At 34.0% G+C, this 20,085-nt stretch overlaps 3 protein-coding genes across 6 annotated transcripts in view; 2 read left to right on the forward strand and 1 right to left on the reverse strand.

The window, feature by feature from the left end:
• LOC107622947 (G-type lectin S-receptor-like serine/threonine-protein kinase At1g34300) overlaps positions 1-20,085 on the reverse strand; it is a 194,659-nt gene that overhangs the window by 164,498 nt on the left and 10,076 nt on the right. The window lies entirely within an intron of this gene.
• Positions 5,656-13,866, forward strand: LOC107623999 (protein sym-1). 3 transcript variants are annotated; one of them, XM_016326426.3, is made up of 8 exons: positions 5,661-6,038; positions 6,705-6,792; positions 7,017-7,111; positions 7,236-7,308; positions 7,425-7,517; positions 7,630-7,716; positions 8,728-8,808; positions 9,502-9,936. In XM_016326426.3, exons 1-7 carry the CDS (start codon positions 5,725-5,727, stop codon positions 8,806-8,808), a joined length of 831 nt encoding a protein of 276 aa, XP_016181912.1. In that variant the 5' UTR covers positions 5,661-5,724; the 3' UTR covers positions 9,502-9,936. The 3 variants fall into 3 exon arrangements, with proteins under 3 accessions (XP_016181911.1, XP_016181912.1, XP_088342637.1); XM_016326425.3 differs by lacking the exon at positions 9,502-9,936 and having other exon boundaries at positions 5,656-6,038; positions 8,728-9,005; XM_088486511.1 differs by lacking the exons at positions 5,661-6,038; positions 6,705-6,792; positions 7,017-7,111; positions 7,236-7,308; positions 9,502-9,936 and adding exons at positions 11,394-11,813; positions 12,666-12,863; positions 13,687-13,866 and having other exon boundaries at positions 7,467-7,517.
• Positions 15,712-19,457, forward strand: LOC107622948 (RNA-binding (RRM/RBD/RNP motifs) family protein). Of its 2 annotated transcripts, XM_021113554.2 has the most exons (7): positions 15,785-15,943; positions 16,279-16,317; positions 17,389-17,472; positions 17,733-17,836; positions 17,937-18,012; positions 18,228-18,311; positions 18,557-19,457. In XM_021113554.2, the coding sequence occupies exons 1-7, from the start codon at positions 15,938-15,940 to the stop codon at positions 19,124-19,126; spliced, it is 963 nt and encodes a 320-aa protein (XP_020969213.1). In that variant the 5' UTR covers positions 15,785-15,937; the 3' UTR covers positions 19,127-19,457. The 2 variants fall into 2 exon arrangements, with proteins under 2 accessions (XP_016180516.1, XP_020969213.1); XM_016325030.3 differs by lacking the exon at positions 16,279-16,317 and having other exon boundaries at positions 15,712-15,943.

Below are 20,085 nucleotides of genomic sequence, written 5' to 3' on the forward strand. Positions count from 1 at the left end.
TGATCCTTTGCAGATATTCTTTAATCCATAAATGTGCATTGTTTGGTCTTCTAAAAGGGGGGTCAAAGATCTCCTTATTCCTCCATTTCCATAGCCACCAGCAAGTCACAACAAATTGGGACAGCCATGGCTGTGCATTAGCACCGATTTCCACTGTAAGATTCCAGCGGATCCATGTCTCGAAGGGAGCTCTATAGAAAGTGGTTATGTGAGAGGGTTTCACTAACTGCCGCCAAATTCTTGATGCTTCTGTGCAGTCCCTTAATGTGTGGAGTAGTGTTTCTGGATTATTGGGACATCGGTGGCAGTTTGGATTTGCACCAAAGATCTTCTGTCTTCTTTCTGAGGTCATCAGCTTGTTTTGAGTTGCTAACCACATAAAACATTTTATACGCTGGGGGCCCTTCCATTTCCATATAAGATTCCAGGTTTGGTCTTGATTTTCATTTGCTTGCGAGAGTGTTTTATAAGCACTGGCTACTGTGAAGTTTCTATCTTCGGAGGGACTCCACATGATCTTGTCCTCACCTAGGCTCTCTTTCGGGGGATGGCATGCAGTAATCTTTAAAATTTTGTCTTCAGGAATGAGCTCCCTTAGAAATTCCAAGTTCCATTCTCCATTTTCTAACACTGCATCAGCCACTTTCATATTGAGAAGGGAAGCGTTTATTTCCTGTACATCCTCAATAAGAGCATTTTCATGATACAACCACTTATCTCTCCATAGAGAAGTCGACTTACCATTTCCAATAGAAAACCTCAGGTTCTCTTTCATGTCTTCTTTGATCTTTATCAAATCTCTCCAAAACTTTGAGTCAGATGCCCTATTTTCCATGTTCAGGATTGAATCTTTTCCCCTTCCATATTTATTGAAAAGGACTTTCGCCCACAGTGTCTCTCTTTCGTGCATTAACCTCCATACTTGTTTCATAAAAAAGGCATCATTCATGATATGAAGCTTTCTCATGCCTAGGCCCCCATTTATTTTTGTTTTACAGAGAGTGTCCCATTTCACAGCATGCAGTTTTCGTGTGTTTGAGTTTTCTCCCCAAATAAATTTTCTCTGGCATTTTTCCACTTCATTGCAAATTCCAATGGGAATTTTTGTATGTAACATATCAAAATTGAGCATTGGGCTGATTACAGTTTGTGCAAGAGTGATGCGCCCTGCTAAGGATAGGCAATTGGCCTTCCATCCTTTTAATTTGCTATTTGTTCTTTCAATAATGCTTTTAAAGTCTTCCTTCTTCTTTCGTTTGTTTGTCAGGTAAGCACCTAAGTATCTTCCTAGACATGGCACTTCCTGGAAGCCGCATATCTCCTTTATGCCTACTCTTTTGCAGTTGGGGACGTTTTTAGAGAATAGAATGGATGTCTTTTCTGCATTGATTTTGAACCCCGATGCAGCTCCAAATTCGTCTAGAGTTTCAAGCACAACTTTCATTTGATTTTCCGTTGCTTCCGCAAACAGCAAGAGATCATCAGCAAAGAGAAGGTGTGATATTTGAGGTCCTCTTTGTCCCGCTTTCATTGGTATCCACTTTCCTTTTGTAACGGTCTCTTCTATGAGTTGCGAGAGCTTGTCCATGGCGATGACAAAAAGGTAAGGGGACAGAGGATCCCCTTGCCTTAGTCCTCTACTTGGCTTGAACATATCAAGTTTCTCGCCGTTCCACAAGATCTTGAAGGAAACTGATGATACACACTGCATGATGATGGAAATAGTTTTTTCCGACATTCCATACTCCAAGCAACATTTTTCCAAGAAACACCAGTTCAAACGATCATAAGCTTTCTCAAAATCAATTTTGATAGCCATAAATGAATTTTTCCCCTTCATTTTTCCCATGGTATGAACCATTTCTTTTGCAATGATGATATTGTCATGGATTAGCCGACTTGGAATGAAACTTGACTGATTCGGAGCAATTCTTTCATTCAAAGTGGGCTTTATCCTTTTGACCAGAATTTTGCTCAAACACTTATATATCACATTGCATAGGGCTATGGGTCGAAATTGAGAGACAAATTCAGGTTGGTTGATCTTGGGTATAAGTGTTAGAAGAGTTTGGTTTACCTGTTGTATTGAGGGGGGGTCTTGCCATAGTTTCTGAATGAAAGCACAGATGGAGCATTGGAGGACCTTCCAATTTTCTTTAAAGAACAACGCAGGGTATCCATCTTCTCCAGGCGCCTTTAGAGAACCTATGCTGTGGATAGCTTCTTCAATCTCACTTGGAATGGGCATTCTTTCTAACATCTGTTTCTGTTCTTCTTCCAATCTTTTATATTGCCAGCTGCATCGAATAGTGGGGCGCTTTGGTCTTTCATCTCGGTATAGGTCAGTGAAAAAATTTGAGACTATCGATTTGACAGCTTCTACCTCTTCACACCAGATACCATTATTGTTCCTCAGCTTCACTATCTTGTTCTTCCTTCTGCGCACCAGAGTTTTTGTGTGAAAATATTTAGTGTTTCTATCTCCTTCTACTAGCCACTTTTGTCTGGATTTTTGTAGCCAGAAGATCTCCTCTTGATCAAGGATTTTTTCCAATTCCTCCGAAAGGTCTTTTTCCAGCCCATCAAGAAACTTATTCCTACCATAAAGCCTGGATTTTTGTATCCCTTGAATTCTATTCAAAAGCCTCCTCTTCTTTCGAAATATGTTACCAAAAGTTTCATTATTCCATTTTTTCAGACTTTCAGTTAAATTGTTTAAGGCTACTGGAAAGTCATACTCATTATTCCAAGCACTTCTAATAACATTTGGGAGGTCTTCATGTGTATTCCACATGGCTTCATACCTGAAAGGTCTCTCTCCTTGGATACTAGTCTCAGGTCTTGTGTGTAGCAACAAAGGGTGATGGTCTGATTGTATTCTTGGCAGCACCTCCACAAATGCATTTGAAAAATTTGTTCGCCACTCTGAGTTGCATAAAGCTCGATCCAGCCTTTTATAAACTCTTTCTTGGCCTTCTCTTATTCCCCCCTTCCATGTGAATCTTGATCCTGAATAACCTACGTCTATGAGGTTGCATTTGTCAATCCAGCCTCTGAAACGTCTACACGCATAGGCATCATTTCCCCCTCCTCCTTTCTTCTCACTTTGCTCTGCGATGTCATTGAAATCACCTATCATCAGCCACGGTAAGTTCATGTTTCTTGAGATGTTGTGCAAAAGCTCCCACATTTCTTTTCTTTGTGCTTCCTGTGGACTTGCATACACAGCCGTAAGGCTCCATGTCCTCCGCTGATTGTTTTCAATTTTCATATGCACAAATTGCTTGTGCGTTGACATAACTTTGATTTTGAGATCATAACTCTGATTGCATACACAGCCGTAACTCTGATTGTTTGAAAGTAGATTATAATCGACGGCATTTTGAAGATTTACCAACGTAGGTGATAAAGACAAGGAAATGAATCTAATGCCCTATATTATGAAGATGGTTGTTTTAGTTTTGAATGTCAGCTTAAAATTCCATCATGTTGAAAATGTAGGAGAAACTTGAATGTAGCAGTTTTGGGAATAATAGAAATTAAAGAAGAGAGTATAATTGACTAATTGGCTTTATTTGTGTATGAGAGATGGATCTTTTTAAATTATTATTAGAAAATTTGCAACAATTAAGTTACTAGGACATATGTAATGAAGGAAGTTGTTAATGACACAAAAATCTGAAACCCTTTATCATAAGTGAAATATAATTAATCATTTGAAATGGCATTGTACTCGAACTAGAGAAGAGATTATCGCTTAGAAAAGAAGCAGAAGAGTGAATACATCATCCAACTCCTGATAATTATTTCGAAAGGACAACGAGGCTCCCAAAAAAAAAAACACCTAATTCGATCTCTGGTAGTTTTTTATTTTGGACTAATTAGTCTCTATGCCAAAATAACATTGATTTTTTTTGGCACAGGGGCCTCGTTGTCCTTTCGAGGTAATTGTCAGGGACCGAATTGAATTTTTTTTGTCAGGGACCGGATTGGAGTTTTTTTTTGTCAGGGACCTCGTTGTCTTTCGAAGTAATTGTCAGGGGCTGATTTGGGTTTTTCTCGAAGCAGAATATTAACAAATGCAAGGATTAGAACGTAATTAGGTGGCAAAAATAGAGGAAGAAGAAACGAAGAGACACTCAGAAGGAGACTATGAAGGCACTACGAGCTAGTGTGATGGGTGATTAAAAATACCTCCGTATATATTTAGAAAATTTACTGTATCTTGAGAAATAGGATTGACAAAATTCTTCGAAACGCAGAAATTTTTGTGGAGACTGTTTTAAATAAAATTTGACTGTGATTTTTTTTTTTTTAATTTATTTGCAGGAATTGAAAGGGGGACAAAATTCTCTAGAGGTAAGTGTGGAGATCCGAGCGGAATCTCCGCCCCATTCTCATTAATCTCCGAACTTCATAAATATACTTTATTGTCATTAATAGTTTATATCTCATATATATTTTTTAGTCATTTCACATGCTATATATATACCCTAAATTCCTAATCATCATTTGCATAACCATTCTTTAATTCAGAGATTCCTGACGCCGTCTATATTCCATCTAACCTCTTTGCAGCCACCCCCTGCCAATCTCTCTTCTCACCTCACCGTCACCTCTCATCACATCGTCAACCCTCACCATGTTCTTTCTGTTCGCGGCGTTCTTTATCCTCTTCGAGGGTGTGTTCGTTCTCCTTTTCGTAATTTTCTTATTCACTAGCGCTTCTCCCATCTCATTTTCTATTGTACTCTGCTTCCCTGTCGCGTCCCCCCGTCGCATTAGTTCGAAGAAGTCATCGTCTTTTGTTTAGTGGTTTTTTATAAAATTTTGCTGTTTTTGAATAGAATGAATATTTACAGCTCTACTCGTATAGAAAATAGGATCTCATGAAAATAGAGGGGATAACATTCCTCTACACAGCTACGCCAAAGACCATTGACGGAGACTGCGAATAAATCTTGTAATATGTCATGATATCATAACTAGCCTAGCCACCAAATAATTGTGACCACCAAAAACAACACTTATATGGTTGTGTTTGTTTACAGGGACGGGACATTGTATCCAGAGATATTGTGTCCAGAGACACTAAATTAGTATATTTTGTATCCATCGTGATAGGAAGGACACAAAGATAGTAACGAGAGACATAACTTATTTTTTAGCTTTTCTTTCATTATTCTTGTTAATTTTTCATAGTTATACTTTTTATTATTATATTTTCTTCTTAAATTTTTTGAATGAAAAAGATGAGAATAAATACTTTATTACTAAATAGAATACAAGAACACCAAATTTTATAATCTTTGCTTTTTATGTATTGTTTTTTGTATCTTATCTTGTCTTCTTTTCAAAAATAAATGGACAGGATTTGGATCCTCTAAAGTTTGAATTTCACTTTAGAGAGTAAAGTGTGATCTTTCACCATTAATTTTATAGGTGGGACCAATAATAAATATGAAAGAGAAACTATTCAAGGGTAGAAGATCACACTTTATTCTTTAAAGTGAAATTCAAACTTTAGAGGATCCAAATCCATACATATAAGTATCAGCTGGTGAGACTCAGCTTAGACTCAGCTCATCTTAGCTCAGCTCTCGGCTTACTAGCTGAGCTTACTTAGGGCGGCAGCACTCAAATACTGACTGGGGAAGCAGTGTCTTTTTAAGAAGAGTAAACGCAGCAAAACCCGCTAAAACCGTGACTGTGAGGCGTTGAAAAATGGCGTCAGTGGCACACAAGTCCCTACTCTTGAGGCGTGCCTTCACCACTCTCTCATCTCGACCGCCACAACCACCTCCTCTTCCTTCTCGAATATTCCTTCAACCAACCCAATCTCTCACCTCCACCTGCTCCCTCCCTCACTTCAAACCTCAATTCCGCTCCTGCACTTCCCGCCTCTCTGCGTTACCCGACAACGCTTCCGGCGGGCCACGTGGCCCTCGCGGCCCCAATTCCGGCTCCGGCGGAGGTGGCGGAGGAGGAGAAGGAGGAGAAGGAGCAGGTGGAGAAGATAAGTGGTCCTTCTTGTCATGGTAAATCAAACACGAGGATCGTTATTCTTTGCCTAGTTAATTTTTTCTCTGAAATGTTTTTGTTTGTAATTTCTGGATTGGATTAGTTTCTTCTTTCTAGAGATGAAAAAAGAGGAGAAGAAGAAGATTTTGATTTTAAACTGTTTTGGATGCAAAACAAGTTAAACAAAATATGAACTAATGTGACTGAAAATTGGAACGAATTGCAGTTCAGAATATTGACTTGACTGATAATTGTTATCATAGTGTGGTAGTGGATTTTATTTCATTTTATTTTTCATGCTCATGAATTTATGCTAGTTGGTAGCGTGGATGTATGGTCTTCATGATTAGTGACTGTGGCTTCATTTTTTAAATTTATATATAGATAGCTACTACATTGTTAGTGTTTTGATTGTATTAGATGGCTTGAGTGTGGTAGATTAAGAAATGCATATTTCATGTTCATTAGGGGATCTAACAGAGAAAATATGAATCTTATCCTGCTCTGTATTGGGCATAAATTGTTAAAATTATCATGTCATTTATCTGTATAAGGTTAATTACATCAGTTGAATAATAAAAGAAGTTTCGGAATATTGCCACCCTTTCCTAAGTGGCTTTATTCTTGGTGTTTCGGCATATACAGATCTTGGTTTCACAAAATCTAACATGACTTTGGCACAGGTATTTGGCTCTTCTTGAAAAATACCCTGTTGCAGTAAAAGCTATAACATCTGCAATTTTGACATTAATTGGAGATTTGATTTGCCAGGTAAATATACAACAATGTTCATCTGCATTTGCTCAAACCTTTTGTGAAATTGATGAGATATATAAGATAAGTTATCAGAATTAAGCTCAAATTTACGTAATCCTAATGGATGATAGGTAACAACATTGTTAAAGTATTAGAAATAGCAAAAGAAATCATTAATTTACTTTTTGAAATCTCGTAATCTATGTACTCTCTAAATATATTCATTTTATTTGCTGCAGCTTGTAATAGACCAATCGCAGTCTATAGACTTGAAGAGGACATTCATTTTCACTCTGCTTGGTTTTATCTTAGTAGGTCCAACACTGCATTTCTGGTAATGTTATCATGCCCAAAATTCGACTCTCTCCTTAAAGTCTTTTGAATGTGATGATTTTTTAAATAATGCTCAGAAATAACAATTCATCATTCTTTCTGGACATTTGCTGTGAGATCTTTAGGTACTTGTATCTGAGTAAACTGGTTACACTACCTGGAGCATCAGGTGTACTATTGCGGCTTGTAATTGATCAGGTGGGATATTTCCATTGGCGCCCCCAACCTACTGTCTATTACGACTTTGTATCAAATGTTAACTATTTTGCTCAATTTGCTATTTTAATTTTGAGCTTGGTGAAATATGATTGCAGTTCTTATTTGCTCCCACATTTATTGGGGTTTTCTTAGCTACATTGGTGACACTTGAGGGAGGGCCATCACAAGCTGTATCCAAACTTAAACAGGTGCTGTTATTGGTTTTTACTTGAATATTCGTGTAAAAAACATGTATACAAAGAGGTGTATTTCATTGTTATTTTGAATAATGCTTACTCGTCCTCAAATTTCATGCTGCAGGAGTGGTTTTCATCTGTTGTGGCAAATTGGCAATTATGGATACCTTTTCAATTTCTCAACTTCAGATTTGTTCCACAGCAATTCCAGGTTAGGCTTACAAACCAGACCATATATGCAAATTGAGATTTTGACAATTTGTTCATCACTTTGAAACGTGTTAGAGTTAACAATATAGGCAACCAGCCGGGGAATGCTAGTTTTCTACCCTTTTTTCCCTTCAACTTCATCCTTTTTTATTTAGTCAATTGCACCGAATAAATATCGGGATTCTCAGAATAGGTATTTTCTAGCCATTTGACATGCCGAACTCACATCATTTACCCTTTTATTCGCTGAACAATAATATACAATTGTACGTGAGAAACAGAGGCATAGATCAAACTTTTTGTCCTTTTATTAGTTGAACAATAATAGACATTATAGTACATGAGGAAGACATGTTTGTTTTTCATTTCTTTCTTCATATCTTGCAACATGTTTGGATATTTGGGATGCATCTTGTTGGTCCCTTCATTTTAAAAGTATTCTGTTAAGACTGGAATCAGAAAATAAGAGGAAACTGAATAAATTTTGTATATTCTTATCATCTCTCCTCACACAATCCACTAACAACATGCCAACTGAATTTCCCTCCTTCACTCCGTCGCTTCTATTCTGACCCTTTCTGTTATTTCAGTATGGTACTCATTTCAATTGGACTTAAGCTGGCTCAATACTCCTTTCATGTATAAAACAATTCTGCCTTAATAATGGGTTTGTATCAAGTATACACATGACTTGATATCCCATTTGTCATTTTCAAAGGTTGCATTTGAATTTTGTGTCAATGGTTTATGTATTTCTATCTCAAAAATAGTATCCAAATGCAGTCTAAGCGAGTAGATGGCATGTTAGTCATATTCCCATATTTACTATGTGTGAACTTAGAATTATTTTCGAAGTAGGCCCATTGAGAAGTTATCATGTGTGTGAATGGAGTTATCAAAGGCATTTTCTAGTCTTCCATATATCTATAATTTTCTTCAGTGTTCTTCTCTCTAGTCTTCCATTTTCTAGTGATACTGCTGAGTGTAAAGAAACTTGTGGAAATAATTTCAGGTTCTTGCTGCTAATGTTATATCTTTGGTATGGAACGTTATTCTCTCATTTAAGGCACACAAAGAAGTTCCTACAAAATAGGTAAGTTTAAATTCAGTGAATGCAAAGGACCTAAATGTAACTGCCTTTATTATACTTAGGAGCTCAAAATTCAAATGCATATGAGCATGACTGCGTGAATGTACTGTAAACAAGCATGTTCCATAAACTCGAATTTAGATCTTTTGTAATCTGATTATTGCCATATTCAATGCTAGCTTTACAACGTACTACCTCAATCATAGGATTTGTTTATTTTTTTATTTTTTTAAGGTTTGTTACTCATGGTGCATTTTTATATTAAGAATTAATTTTAACAAACCAAAAATATTTCTATCACTAATTGTGTGCTAAATATGTTATTTTAAAACTGTTATTAAATTGTAATTTTTTTATATACTCAATTAAATTTTGGTCATATGAAATATATTTATATCACTCAATAATAATAATAATAATAATAATAATAATAGTTTCACTTTATATTCAATTACTTTCTAAATAAAGATTTCAATTAATTTTACATTTCATCAAAAAATACTTTATTAGTAAATGCTTTATTATTATAAGAAAAAATAATTAAAACATGATTTTGTTAAACAGTTTTATATTTCTACTATGTAATGTATATATTTATTATTGTTTGTGCTTTAAATTTAATTATTATGATTATGGATAATTTTAAAATGTAAATTATCATTTGTATATTTATTTTTGTATGTATTGGGAGAATAGTTTGATATATGTGGGGATCATTCCAATTCGAGAAGGTGACAAAATAATTCAACTCCGTGCAATTGACGGATGAGGAAGGAACTACCTAAGTTATCCATACCACATAATATATTATAAGATGCCAAAAATATGAGACAATTGTTGTTAATAATTATAATTAGAGTACTGCTAGGGAGTCAATGGCCTAAGCGTACAATGTGTACAATGGGCTAATAAACATTTCATGTCATAAAACCACTCATCCCAAAAGCTTAAACTGATTTTGGGGTTCACCAATGATCAAATTCTCGACCTTTCGGATTTAGAACTCTAATACCATATCATGAAACCACTCATATCAAAAACGTAATCTGACAGGACAATGTAACACTAATGGTGATATCTCTAATACTTCTTAAACCTCCATTGTACACATTGTACGCTTAGGCCATTAGCTCCCTATACTTATTCTTATAATTATTCTTATAATTATAGTAAGCATTACTAACATGGCTATTTCGGCAATTTGGCTATCGGGTTTACATGTTTGATAACAAATTTAAATTGTGTGAGAACTGAGAACCCATGATTGATGTTCTTTTCAAGTATCATTAATTGTTATCTGAAGAAAAATGACATAAGAATGAATTATTACTATTACCTTCTTACACTGCCATCTTGACGAAAGGAAGTATTGTAACTTCCATGCGTTTTCCTTTCTAGAATATATTTGATAAAAAACAAGCAACAAAATAGATGATAAAATGCACTTTTGTTAAATTTCTGCCGACTTTTTGTACGTTATAAACATTTCCTGGAAATTTTCCAAGAAACTGATCCGCCGGCAAAACTTATGTAGTTATGTGAGAACTACTGCTATGTTTTTAATTCTCATATTATTTGTATATTATATTGAATGCATGTTTCAGAAAAAAATCAATAATTTTGGAAAAAGTAATAAAAATATTAAACCCACTCTAAATATTCTTTAAGATTATGTTTGATTTTGTCTTTTAGGTTGCTTACAAAAGCTAGTGAAACTAGAAATATAATAGAATAAAATATTAAGTAAATGGCTAGAACCAGTTCCTGTCTCTAAGACAACAAAAGAAATTGTTTATTTATCTTAATCTTCGTTAACAAATAGGTTTTTAAGAAATACTATACATATACTAAAAATTAACTACTAAATTAATTATTATATATTATTTATATATAATTATACGTATTATTTTACATAACTTTAATGTATATTTTAATATATGTTTTATACAAATAATTAATTTTTGTATATACGTTGAATAACTATAAGTTTTTATATACAATTATTTTAAGTATATATTAAAACTAACTACTAAAATTAATCATTAGTATAAAATATATATTAAAAATAAGTTAAACAACAAATATATAATAACTAATTTTGATATACTAATATTTTTTTTAGATAACACGTGGCCTATATATATCAATATTTATATCTAAATACATGGTTAAAAATAAAGTAGAAATTTACATAAGTTATTTTTATATAAAATTAATAGTTAAAAAATTATTAAATAATAATTTAGTCAAACTATTTAAATCATCTAATCGTTTTTAATTACAAACTTGATATGAAAACAATTTTCTCCGAGTTTTCACCTAAGAATAAATAAGAATTTACTCTTATGTAGACGGCCATAAGAGTTCAACTTAGGCCGGATAATTAGCTAGTAGCTACAAGATATATATATATATATATATATATATATACTCTCTCACACACACCTTAAAAGTGAAGAAACCTTCCTCTCACAAACATAGTATACAAAAATGTGTAACCTATGTTCTCGTCTTTCTTTCTTTATCACTGCCATGATGGCCACAACCGCCACTAATAACACTGATGAAAATTATGATGTGTTCCTTAGCTTTGGTGGCGACACTCGCTACAATTTTACTAGTCACCTTCTTGGAGCAATCAAAAGGCAACATGTTAATACCTACGTTGATTTCAATTTGGGAAGAGGCAGTGAGATCTCATCAGCACTTGTTTCCGCAATCCGGAAAGCCCCGGTTGCGGTCATCGTTCTATCGGAACACACAGCTTCGTCCAAGTGGTGCTTGGACGAAGTTGCGGAGATAATGGATTGCAAGAGAACAAGAAATCAGATTGTGCTTCCAATATTTTATCATCTGGACCCCTCTGATGTTAGGAATCAAAGTGGATGTTATGGTGTGGCTTTTGAAGAGCATATGAAAAAGAAGGACTGCATTGAAAATGTTCCCACATGGAGGGACGCCTTGAAACAAATGGCCAATCTATCAGGCTGGCACTGCGTCGCCAACATGTAAGTATTAAGTTTTTTTTTTTTTTTTTTTCAATCCCGCTACGTTACCAACAGCATTTCTACCAACTTCTGCAAACTCTTATTTATAACTGTATTTAATAGAAATGTTTTTGTAGATGTGTCTAATAAAAATGTATTTTTTATGACTCTGTTTAATAAAAGTGTCTTTATAAATATATTTTCTAGATCTGTCTCTTTATATATGTGTTTAAAACATAATAATTAATTATTGTTGGCAATAATAATATGTTGGTATGCTATACTTTTCTTTTTTTTCAAGTTTTTTTTTTCAAAAATAGGAGGATTTGAACGACTTCTGTAGCAACAGCTGAGTATAAAAAGATTATGTCATTTGAGTTATGTAAGTATTAAGTTTTCGAAAATGTTTGATAATAAAAAAGGACTTTGCTACCATTTGCACGCGTAGTAAATTAAACATTCGATATATCCATTGTTCACATTATTTAATATTTTTATTGTCTACCTATATTTTTTCTAAAAAAAATTAGTCAAAAATAAAATAAGTTTTGGTTGTATTTTTTTTCACTCTAACACTATTGTTAAATTTATTTGACTACTAACTTAAAGATTTTGGTTATTACCATTCAAATTCAAGATCAAATATTTTTTTCCAGTAAAGATTAAAATCGTAATATGGACTTTCAAGGTAAATTATACAATAATTTTTAAGTTAAGAAATAAACATTAGTAACTCTTATTTTGATAATGATACTTGTTTTTAAGTAAAAAAAAAAAACAGTTCTTTTTAAATTCATACAAATAAACAATAAAAAATATCTTCCTAACGAATATTTTGGGTTCATATTTCCTTATGTTGGGTCCATGTGACAGGAATGAATATGAACTGGTTGAGAATATTGCTGAAGATGTGAGAAAGATAGTCCACAGTAATTGTTTGAATGTAAACAGAGCAAAAGACGAATTTGAAAGACAAAAGGACATGCTTCGACAGCTCTACAAGAAAAATCAAATAACTTCGGATCAAACTTTACATGTATGGGAGATGGCAAAAATTGCAAACTTCACCAAGTAAGTTATAACTTACTAATTTGTTCTGTATAATAAGAAGGGTAAAGTATTATTTTAGTTTCTAAGGTTTTGACTGAATTTTAATTTGATTCCAAATGTTTTATTTTAGTCTCAAAACTTTTTAAACGTCCTATTTCAATTCTAAAAAAGTTTTAGGCGAGTTCAATGTTGTTCCACCGTTAAATTTGACACGAACAATTCACATATTGAAGAGCTAATAACATTCGATTTCAATATGTAAGTAAAATCGATCTACTAATGATCACTAATATAAATGATTTTTCTTTGATTTTGAAGTGTTGATGATTGATTGTTAGGATTTAGAGTTTTGTATAAAAAAGAAATTAAGGAAAAAAGTGTTCCAAGAAAATTTTGGTTATGTTTTTCTATCACATGGAAAAAAATATGACTTAACTAATGACGTTATTAACGTACATATCACTCATTCCGTTAACTATTAGTGTCAAATTTAACGGCAAAATAATATTAAACCTATTTAAAATTTTTGGAACAAAAATAAAATGTTTAAAACGTTAGAGACCAAATTAAAATTTAACCTAAATGTTGAGAATTAAAATAATATTTTTCCCTAATAAGAATTGAAGAGAGATTTAATGTATAATTTTTCTTTGTTCTTAAAATATTTTTTTATCATACATCATTTATATAAAAATGTATATTTAACTATGTGTAAGATTTAAATTTAAGACTTCTTTATACCTAATTCAATATTTCAACTTGTGTTTTTCCTCTTTGGATTTTAGAATTTTCTTTGGTCATTTTTTACTTGTTGATGTAAATCAAATTTGCAAATTTTAAGCAGGGACATTGGAAAGGCTTCAAAGCTGAGTGAAGAGATCAAGAAGGTCATTGAAGAGGGAAAAACTAGTAGGAAAGTGATGTTAATCCAAAATAAATAAGCATTTTTGTATGAGAAATTCTTATATAAGCTTGTATTCTCATAATCATTTGAGGGTAGGGGCATTAATTGGCACAATTATTACATTTACAATTATATGTGAAATACTTTTTTATAATTTCTTTGTGTTTATAGTAAATTGACTAGAGAAAGTATGGGAGCTAATAAATTTAGTGTACAATGTATATAATAGGGATAAAATTGAAATTAATATCAAATAATAAATAAACAATTAATTTTTAATAATTACCAATTTAAAATTTAAAATAAAAAAGGATTTGAACAGTTATGTAAACTCCAAAAACGACTTCCATTTTTCCTATCTGATGTGACTGTCTTCTCGTCCAGTCTCTTCTTCTCTCATCGGTGCCGCGCCGCTACAAACACCAGTCGCCGTCGCCCATAGCTCCGGCCGACGGCGACGTGCGCACCACGAACGTCCAGCAACACCGTCGCGCAGTTTGCGTCGTTCCCGCATCGCGCCAATCGTACAGTCCCTCTTCTGTGTCGACGGTTTCTCCCTCCCAACGTCTCTCTCACACTCCTTCTCGCCTTGCAACTCGTGCCGTCTCAGTCTTCACCTCCTACAACGTGATGACCTGCCTCCGCACCCGATCCGGTTCCCACATGCGCCACACTCTCCGCTGGTATGACCTCGTCACCCTCAGCGTCGGCGGCATGGTTGGTGCCGGCGTCTTCGTCACCACCGGACATGCCGCTCACCTCTATGCTGGTCCCGCCGTTGTCCTCTCCTACGCAATTGCAGGCCTCTGCGCTTGACAACAGGAATCAAGTACAAAAGTGAAAGTCTTTTTGTATGCAAATGTTCATTACACTGGGTCGGCGGATGGTTATTTACGTAAGTATAATTAAAATAATATGAATGTTTAATGCAGTAGATATACAAATGGTTGTTTTAATGAGCATTTAGATGATTAGTTTATTGGATTTGATTGGAGCATACAGACTTAACATTTTAAGGGTGATCAGTTTTATATGTAACCAGATGGTTATTTTAATTAGGACAGTCACGGCGCTATTGGGGTTGCTAGGGTGGGTGATGGCGCTGCTAAAGTTGCTAGAGGGGTGGTCACAGTACTGTTGGGGATGCTGAAGGGGTCAGGCGCGGCTAGGATTTGATAGTGGGTAGGAGATTCTTTAAATTTAAAATTGGTGGGTAAACGTGTTTTGTTACTAGAATTTAGGGGGTGTTTCTTATTTTTTAATTCATCGTGGGCTAGAACTAGCCCATTGTACATATTGTCAAGATTTTTCATTGTTTCTTATTTTCAATTCTTATACATTTTCGATTCTAAAAAAGAAAGAGATATTACAATTTATATGGATACTCTAAAATAAATTGATCTTTTTTGTTCAACTATTTCGTCCAACAATAATGAAATAAGTTCTGAAAGAATACAAACAAATTTTTGTTTTTTTTTTGGACAGAAACAAATTTTTGTTAAATAAATCTCTTATTTATTCCTTTTTTTTTCTAGATTTTTTATTTATTTTCATTAAAATATTATCTAACAATTTTTAACTATCAACTTTACTTAAAATTAATTGCACGTCTGTACCTAAATTTCTACCTTAATTTTAATGTAATATAAAATATTTTATTGAACCATTCAATCATATTTTTGTTCTTTGTATTATTATTTACTATCGATATAAAAAATAATTATTTTTATTAACGTAATATTATGTGTATTAAATACGTGTATAAAATTATTTTATATTACATCAAAACTAAAATTTTAATTATTTAATATTAAAATAATAATTTTAAAAATTATTTAATCATATTTATTTTTCAATAATAATTTATTCCAAAGATATAAAAACTAATTATTTTTATTTAGCATGTGAAACTGCTTTATTGCTATGTTTAATTGTTTATAAGCCTAAAGAAAATGAAAAAAAAAAAAAAACTGCAACTAAAAAGAAGAGAAATGCTGGTAATAACAAGATTGATGACGTCATGACAGTTAGTTCTAACTTCTAACGCGATATCGTGCTGGATCAGCCCGGTTTCGTAATTACGAAACTACCCCTCTGCCATTTTCATCTACCTTCCTCCCCGGCATTGCTCTCACCATTGTTTCACAAACCAAAAGAAGAAACAAGATACGAAGGCTTTGTATCGTCCGAAATGTCGGTGAGTTTCAAACTTTTTTCTCAGATCTGCTTCGTTTCGTGGCACATTTTCCCTTTCAATTTTATGTACCAGTAATTTCGCTTAACATTGTTCGTTGAACTTTTCAGATCCTATATGGATCTCTTCTCTTGTTGTTATATTTGTTTGCGGTGCATTGTGTTGTTTGTGCTTTGATGCTGAGAAAACAGAAAAGACGTAAGAAAATCGATGTAACTTTGTTGTATGGGAATGAGGAACTAAAAATGTTGTAATAACTTGCAATGGCTTTGTTAGTTATCCTTCAAAAAACTGTGTTAAACCGTTTGATATACACTTTTTTTTTTTTGAATATGTAGCTGGAGATATTGGCCACTCACAGCAGCTCTGTTTTTGTGGTATTTTCATCTTCTTGTTCTTGTTTTGAAAGCTTTGAAGCTTGGGTTGTTTGGCTTGTTGTATGCACGTTTTGCGCAATAATTTGTGACTCTCTTGTACCCTATTTTTCATCATAGTGAAGCTATATCCTGGTCTTGGTGACTCGTGGTTTTTACTTCTCTCATTGAGGAGGTTTTCCACGTTAAAAATCTTGGTGTGTTAGCTTGTCTCTAATTTCTGGTTTATGTGATTTTTCCACTGCTATTGGGTATTATTGTACTGGTGTTAATACTTGTTGTGAGTGGATATTGTTGCTCCTCTAATTCTTGCAAGTAGGGAATTGTGTTTTATTCCTATCAAGTGCTACTTTGGATCTTAAATGTTCCCCAGTGACATGTTCGGTTTGTTTGCAAGTTTCAAAGAGGATAGAACATTGAAGGGAGTCTTTAATGCAATGGTTGAGTATAGGCAACTCTATTGTTAGTAAGTTTTAGCGGTAGGGATTAGTATGGCAATCCTAGGATCGTAGTAGCTAGAATCTCGAGTTAACTCTTAAAATCTTTTGATATTAGGATTTTCAATGAGTCAACCGATTCTACAAAATTTCTACTCGATCGAACAATTTTTTCGTATTTAACACACATAATTATTCTTTCCAAAAATGTGGTTCTAAACCTGCTGTTGTTTTGTGATTCCTTCTGGGTATCTCACATCTATTGGTGATACATGATTGTTCTTCTCTCATTGAAATTATTCATTTTGAGGACTTTTTATTTGGGCAATGCTCACTAGTGGTTGTAATTTGTAAAGTCATGAAATTGCATTAGTTAAATTAATGATGAATGATGACAAGGCCTCATGCAAAAGGGACATTCTGTTGCTGATATTGTGTCTTGGTAACTTGAGATAAAATTTCCTGTTGGCTTCATGACTCTTGTTCTGTTGCTTTGTCTTCTGAACTGATAAAGCTTGTTTTCTGTTTGACTAGATTGTGCTACATTATATCCATTTGAGCATGTAATGTTTCTTTAGCTCCTAATTTTTGTGGAGCATCGTCCTAAAAGTATTTCAATTTAAAATTTCACATGCAGGCCCCTGTGGACCATACCAATGAAAAAGTTGAAGCGGTTCCCTCCTCTACATCTCCACATAATTGGAGTCCTCATTTTTCAAACGTGAGTAAGAAATTTTCACATAGCAAATTTGTTAGCATCAAAATTGTAGAATACATAATCTAGTAGCAAATAGCAGTTTTGTTTGGCAAATTGTATTTCTGGTCATTATAATATTGGTTTCTTAGGGTAATCCTTGCAAACATTTCCTGTTTATGCCCCACTATCCTTTTATATTTTGGCTGTGCCAATTTTTTTTGCTGGATTTCAATTATCCCTTGTTGCAGTAATTTCCAAGTTCACTCCATTTTGCCTTATTACAGGTACGAACAGTTAAGGTTAGCAACATATCACTAACTACTAGCACAATGGATATAGGAGAATTCTTCTCATTTTCAGGTGAAATTCAATACATAGAGATGCAAAGGTGAGAGTACTTCTAATGCAGAATTTTGTTCATTTCTTATCATTATAATTGTTTTAACTTGTCCGTTAAGTGTCACTCTTACCTTCGATGATCACTGCAGGGAAAATGATCATACCCAGGTTGCTTATGTTACCTTTAAGGAGACACAGGGAGCAGAAACAGCAGTTCTCTTGACGGTATGTTTATATCAAAATGACTTTCATATTGAAAACATAACAATACATTTCATAATTACGTTTATGTATGAGTTGAACCATTTCCCAATTAATACTTTCCTATTTAATCACTAAAGCTCATGAAAGATAAGATAAGATACGATAAAATGAAACACGTACTTGTAATTGATTTTCTTTGCCTAAATCATGCACTTATTCTCCTGTTTCTAGTATAGGGTTCCAAGATTGGTGATCTATATGTCACAATCACACCGGTGGAGAACTATCAGCTGCCCCCTGAAGCTCTTGCCTCAACTGTGGTAAGTACTTAATTTTCTAAGTTACTTTATTGTGTGATTGAGGTAATGGTGCATCTTGTGCTGCTACAAGTACTTTTATGTAATCAAATGCACGAAATATGAACACTTTTGCTTAACATATGTTTGTGCCATCTGCCAAAAGATAGCACTGTCAAAATAACATGCTAAGTGTTTGTAAACTTTTTCCTTACTGATAAACTCTCAAGTATCATGAAGTTTCTAATGTACAATCCTCTTCTCAACAGACAGACCAAACTCCTACCACAGTTATGAAGGCTGAAGACGTGATGAGCACGATGCTTGCCAAGGGTTTCATCTTAGGAAAGGATGCAATCACGAAGGCAAAAGCCTTCGATGAACGTCATAACTTGTCCTCAAATGCTTCTTCCACTGTTGCTTCCATTGATCGTAAGATTGGTCTAAGTGATAAATTAAGCATTGGAACAGCTATTGTAAATGAAAAGATGAGAGATCTGGACGAAAGATATCGCGTCTCTGAAAAGACAAAGTCTGCTTATGCTGTTGCTGAGCAAAAGGCTAGTGTTGCTGGATCTGCTATCATGAGCAATCATTATGTATTAACTGGAGCTTCATGGTTCTCAAGTGCCTTTTCTGCTATAGCTAAGGCAGCAGAGGATGTTAGCACAAAGACCAAAGAGAAGGTTGAGCAAGCCGAGGTGCAAAAGAAAGAAGCCATTATCAATGAAAGGAAAGGAACTGTTGATGAGTTTGCAAAGATGCACTTGGAGTCGGATGCTGGCCCTGCAATAGTTCCTGTTAATTCTGGTGATGACAGTAAGCACAGGGTTCTATAATATGAGCTGATTCACAATGCCTTACCTTCACACGAGTCACACGACCACAGTTGGATTGATCTAGCACAGTTATATATTGTCAGTCTTCAATGCAAGTCTGTTGTATGATGATAAGTCTTGTTGATTGTTTTTATTAATGTAAAGGCTTATCTGATAGATGTCATTCTTAAATATGATCGATATTCATAATAAATGATTAATTGTTACTATCTTTGGATTGTTTCTCAATTCATTTCTCCTCTTAAATCATGTGATTTTGGTGAGGGTTTAATGTAAACATTATCATCACTTCATCAATATAATTCTTTTCAGAACGTTAGCATTTTACGAAGACAGATAGTTTTACTTTTAGTGTGTATTTTACTGTTCTCTTTTTCCTTTTCAACCAAGGAGAGAAAAGGAAGGATAATGTATATCACACATTTTACTGTCTTAAATACATTGGGCAGGTTTTAAGTCAAATTACATGTTCCTATTGGCAGCTGGTGATATCTTAAACAATGGAAGAAATTCACTTTGATGTTCCTCTCTTCATTTACCTCATTTTGGAGACAGTAGTGCTTTACTGCAGTGTAATTAAAATTCAAGTGAACATATATATTGCAAAATATTGCAAAGGAAGCGGCAAAAAAGTCAATCTTCTCTTATAAAAGAATGGTCCAGTTGTTCACTGGTTCTATAATGCAAGGAGATAAACTTCTGTATAACTGTAATATATCTTTTAAGCCATCAATAGTTAGGAGCAGGGTATCCCGTTGCTAGGTTTTCACAGCTTTAAAAAAAAAATGTGTGTATGATTTGTCATTACACCTATTAGCACTTTTGAACAATCAATATAGTTACATGGGAAAAATAATGGAGTTCCCTTCCTCTCAGGTAGGGATACAAATGAATTTATTTAATACTGATTAAGAATCAACCCGGTATCTGAATGCCATTTTTCTTCAGATGGGTAGGGA

Source organism: Arachis ipaensis, chromosome B10, assembly GCF_059453495.1.
Source record: "Arachis ipaensis isolate K30076 ecotype BB chromosome B10, ASM5945349v1, whole genome shotgun sequence".
NCBI lineage: Eukaryota > Viridiplantae > Streptophyta > Magnoliopsida > Fabales > Fabaceae > Arachis > Arachis ipaensis.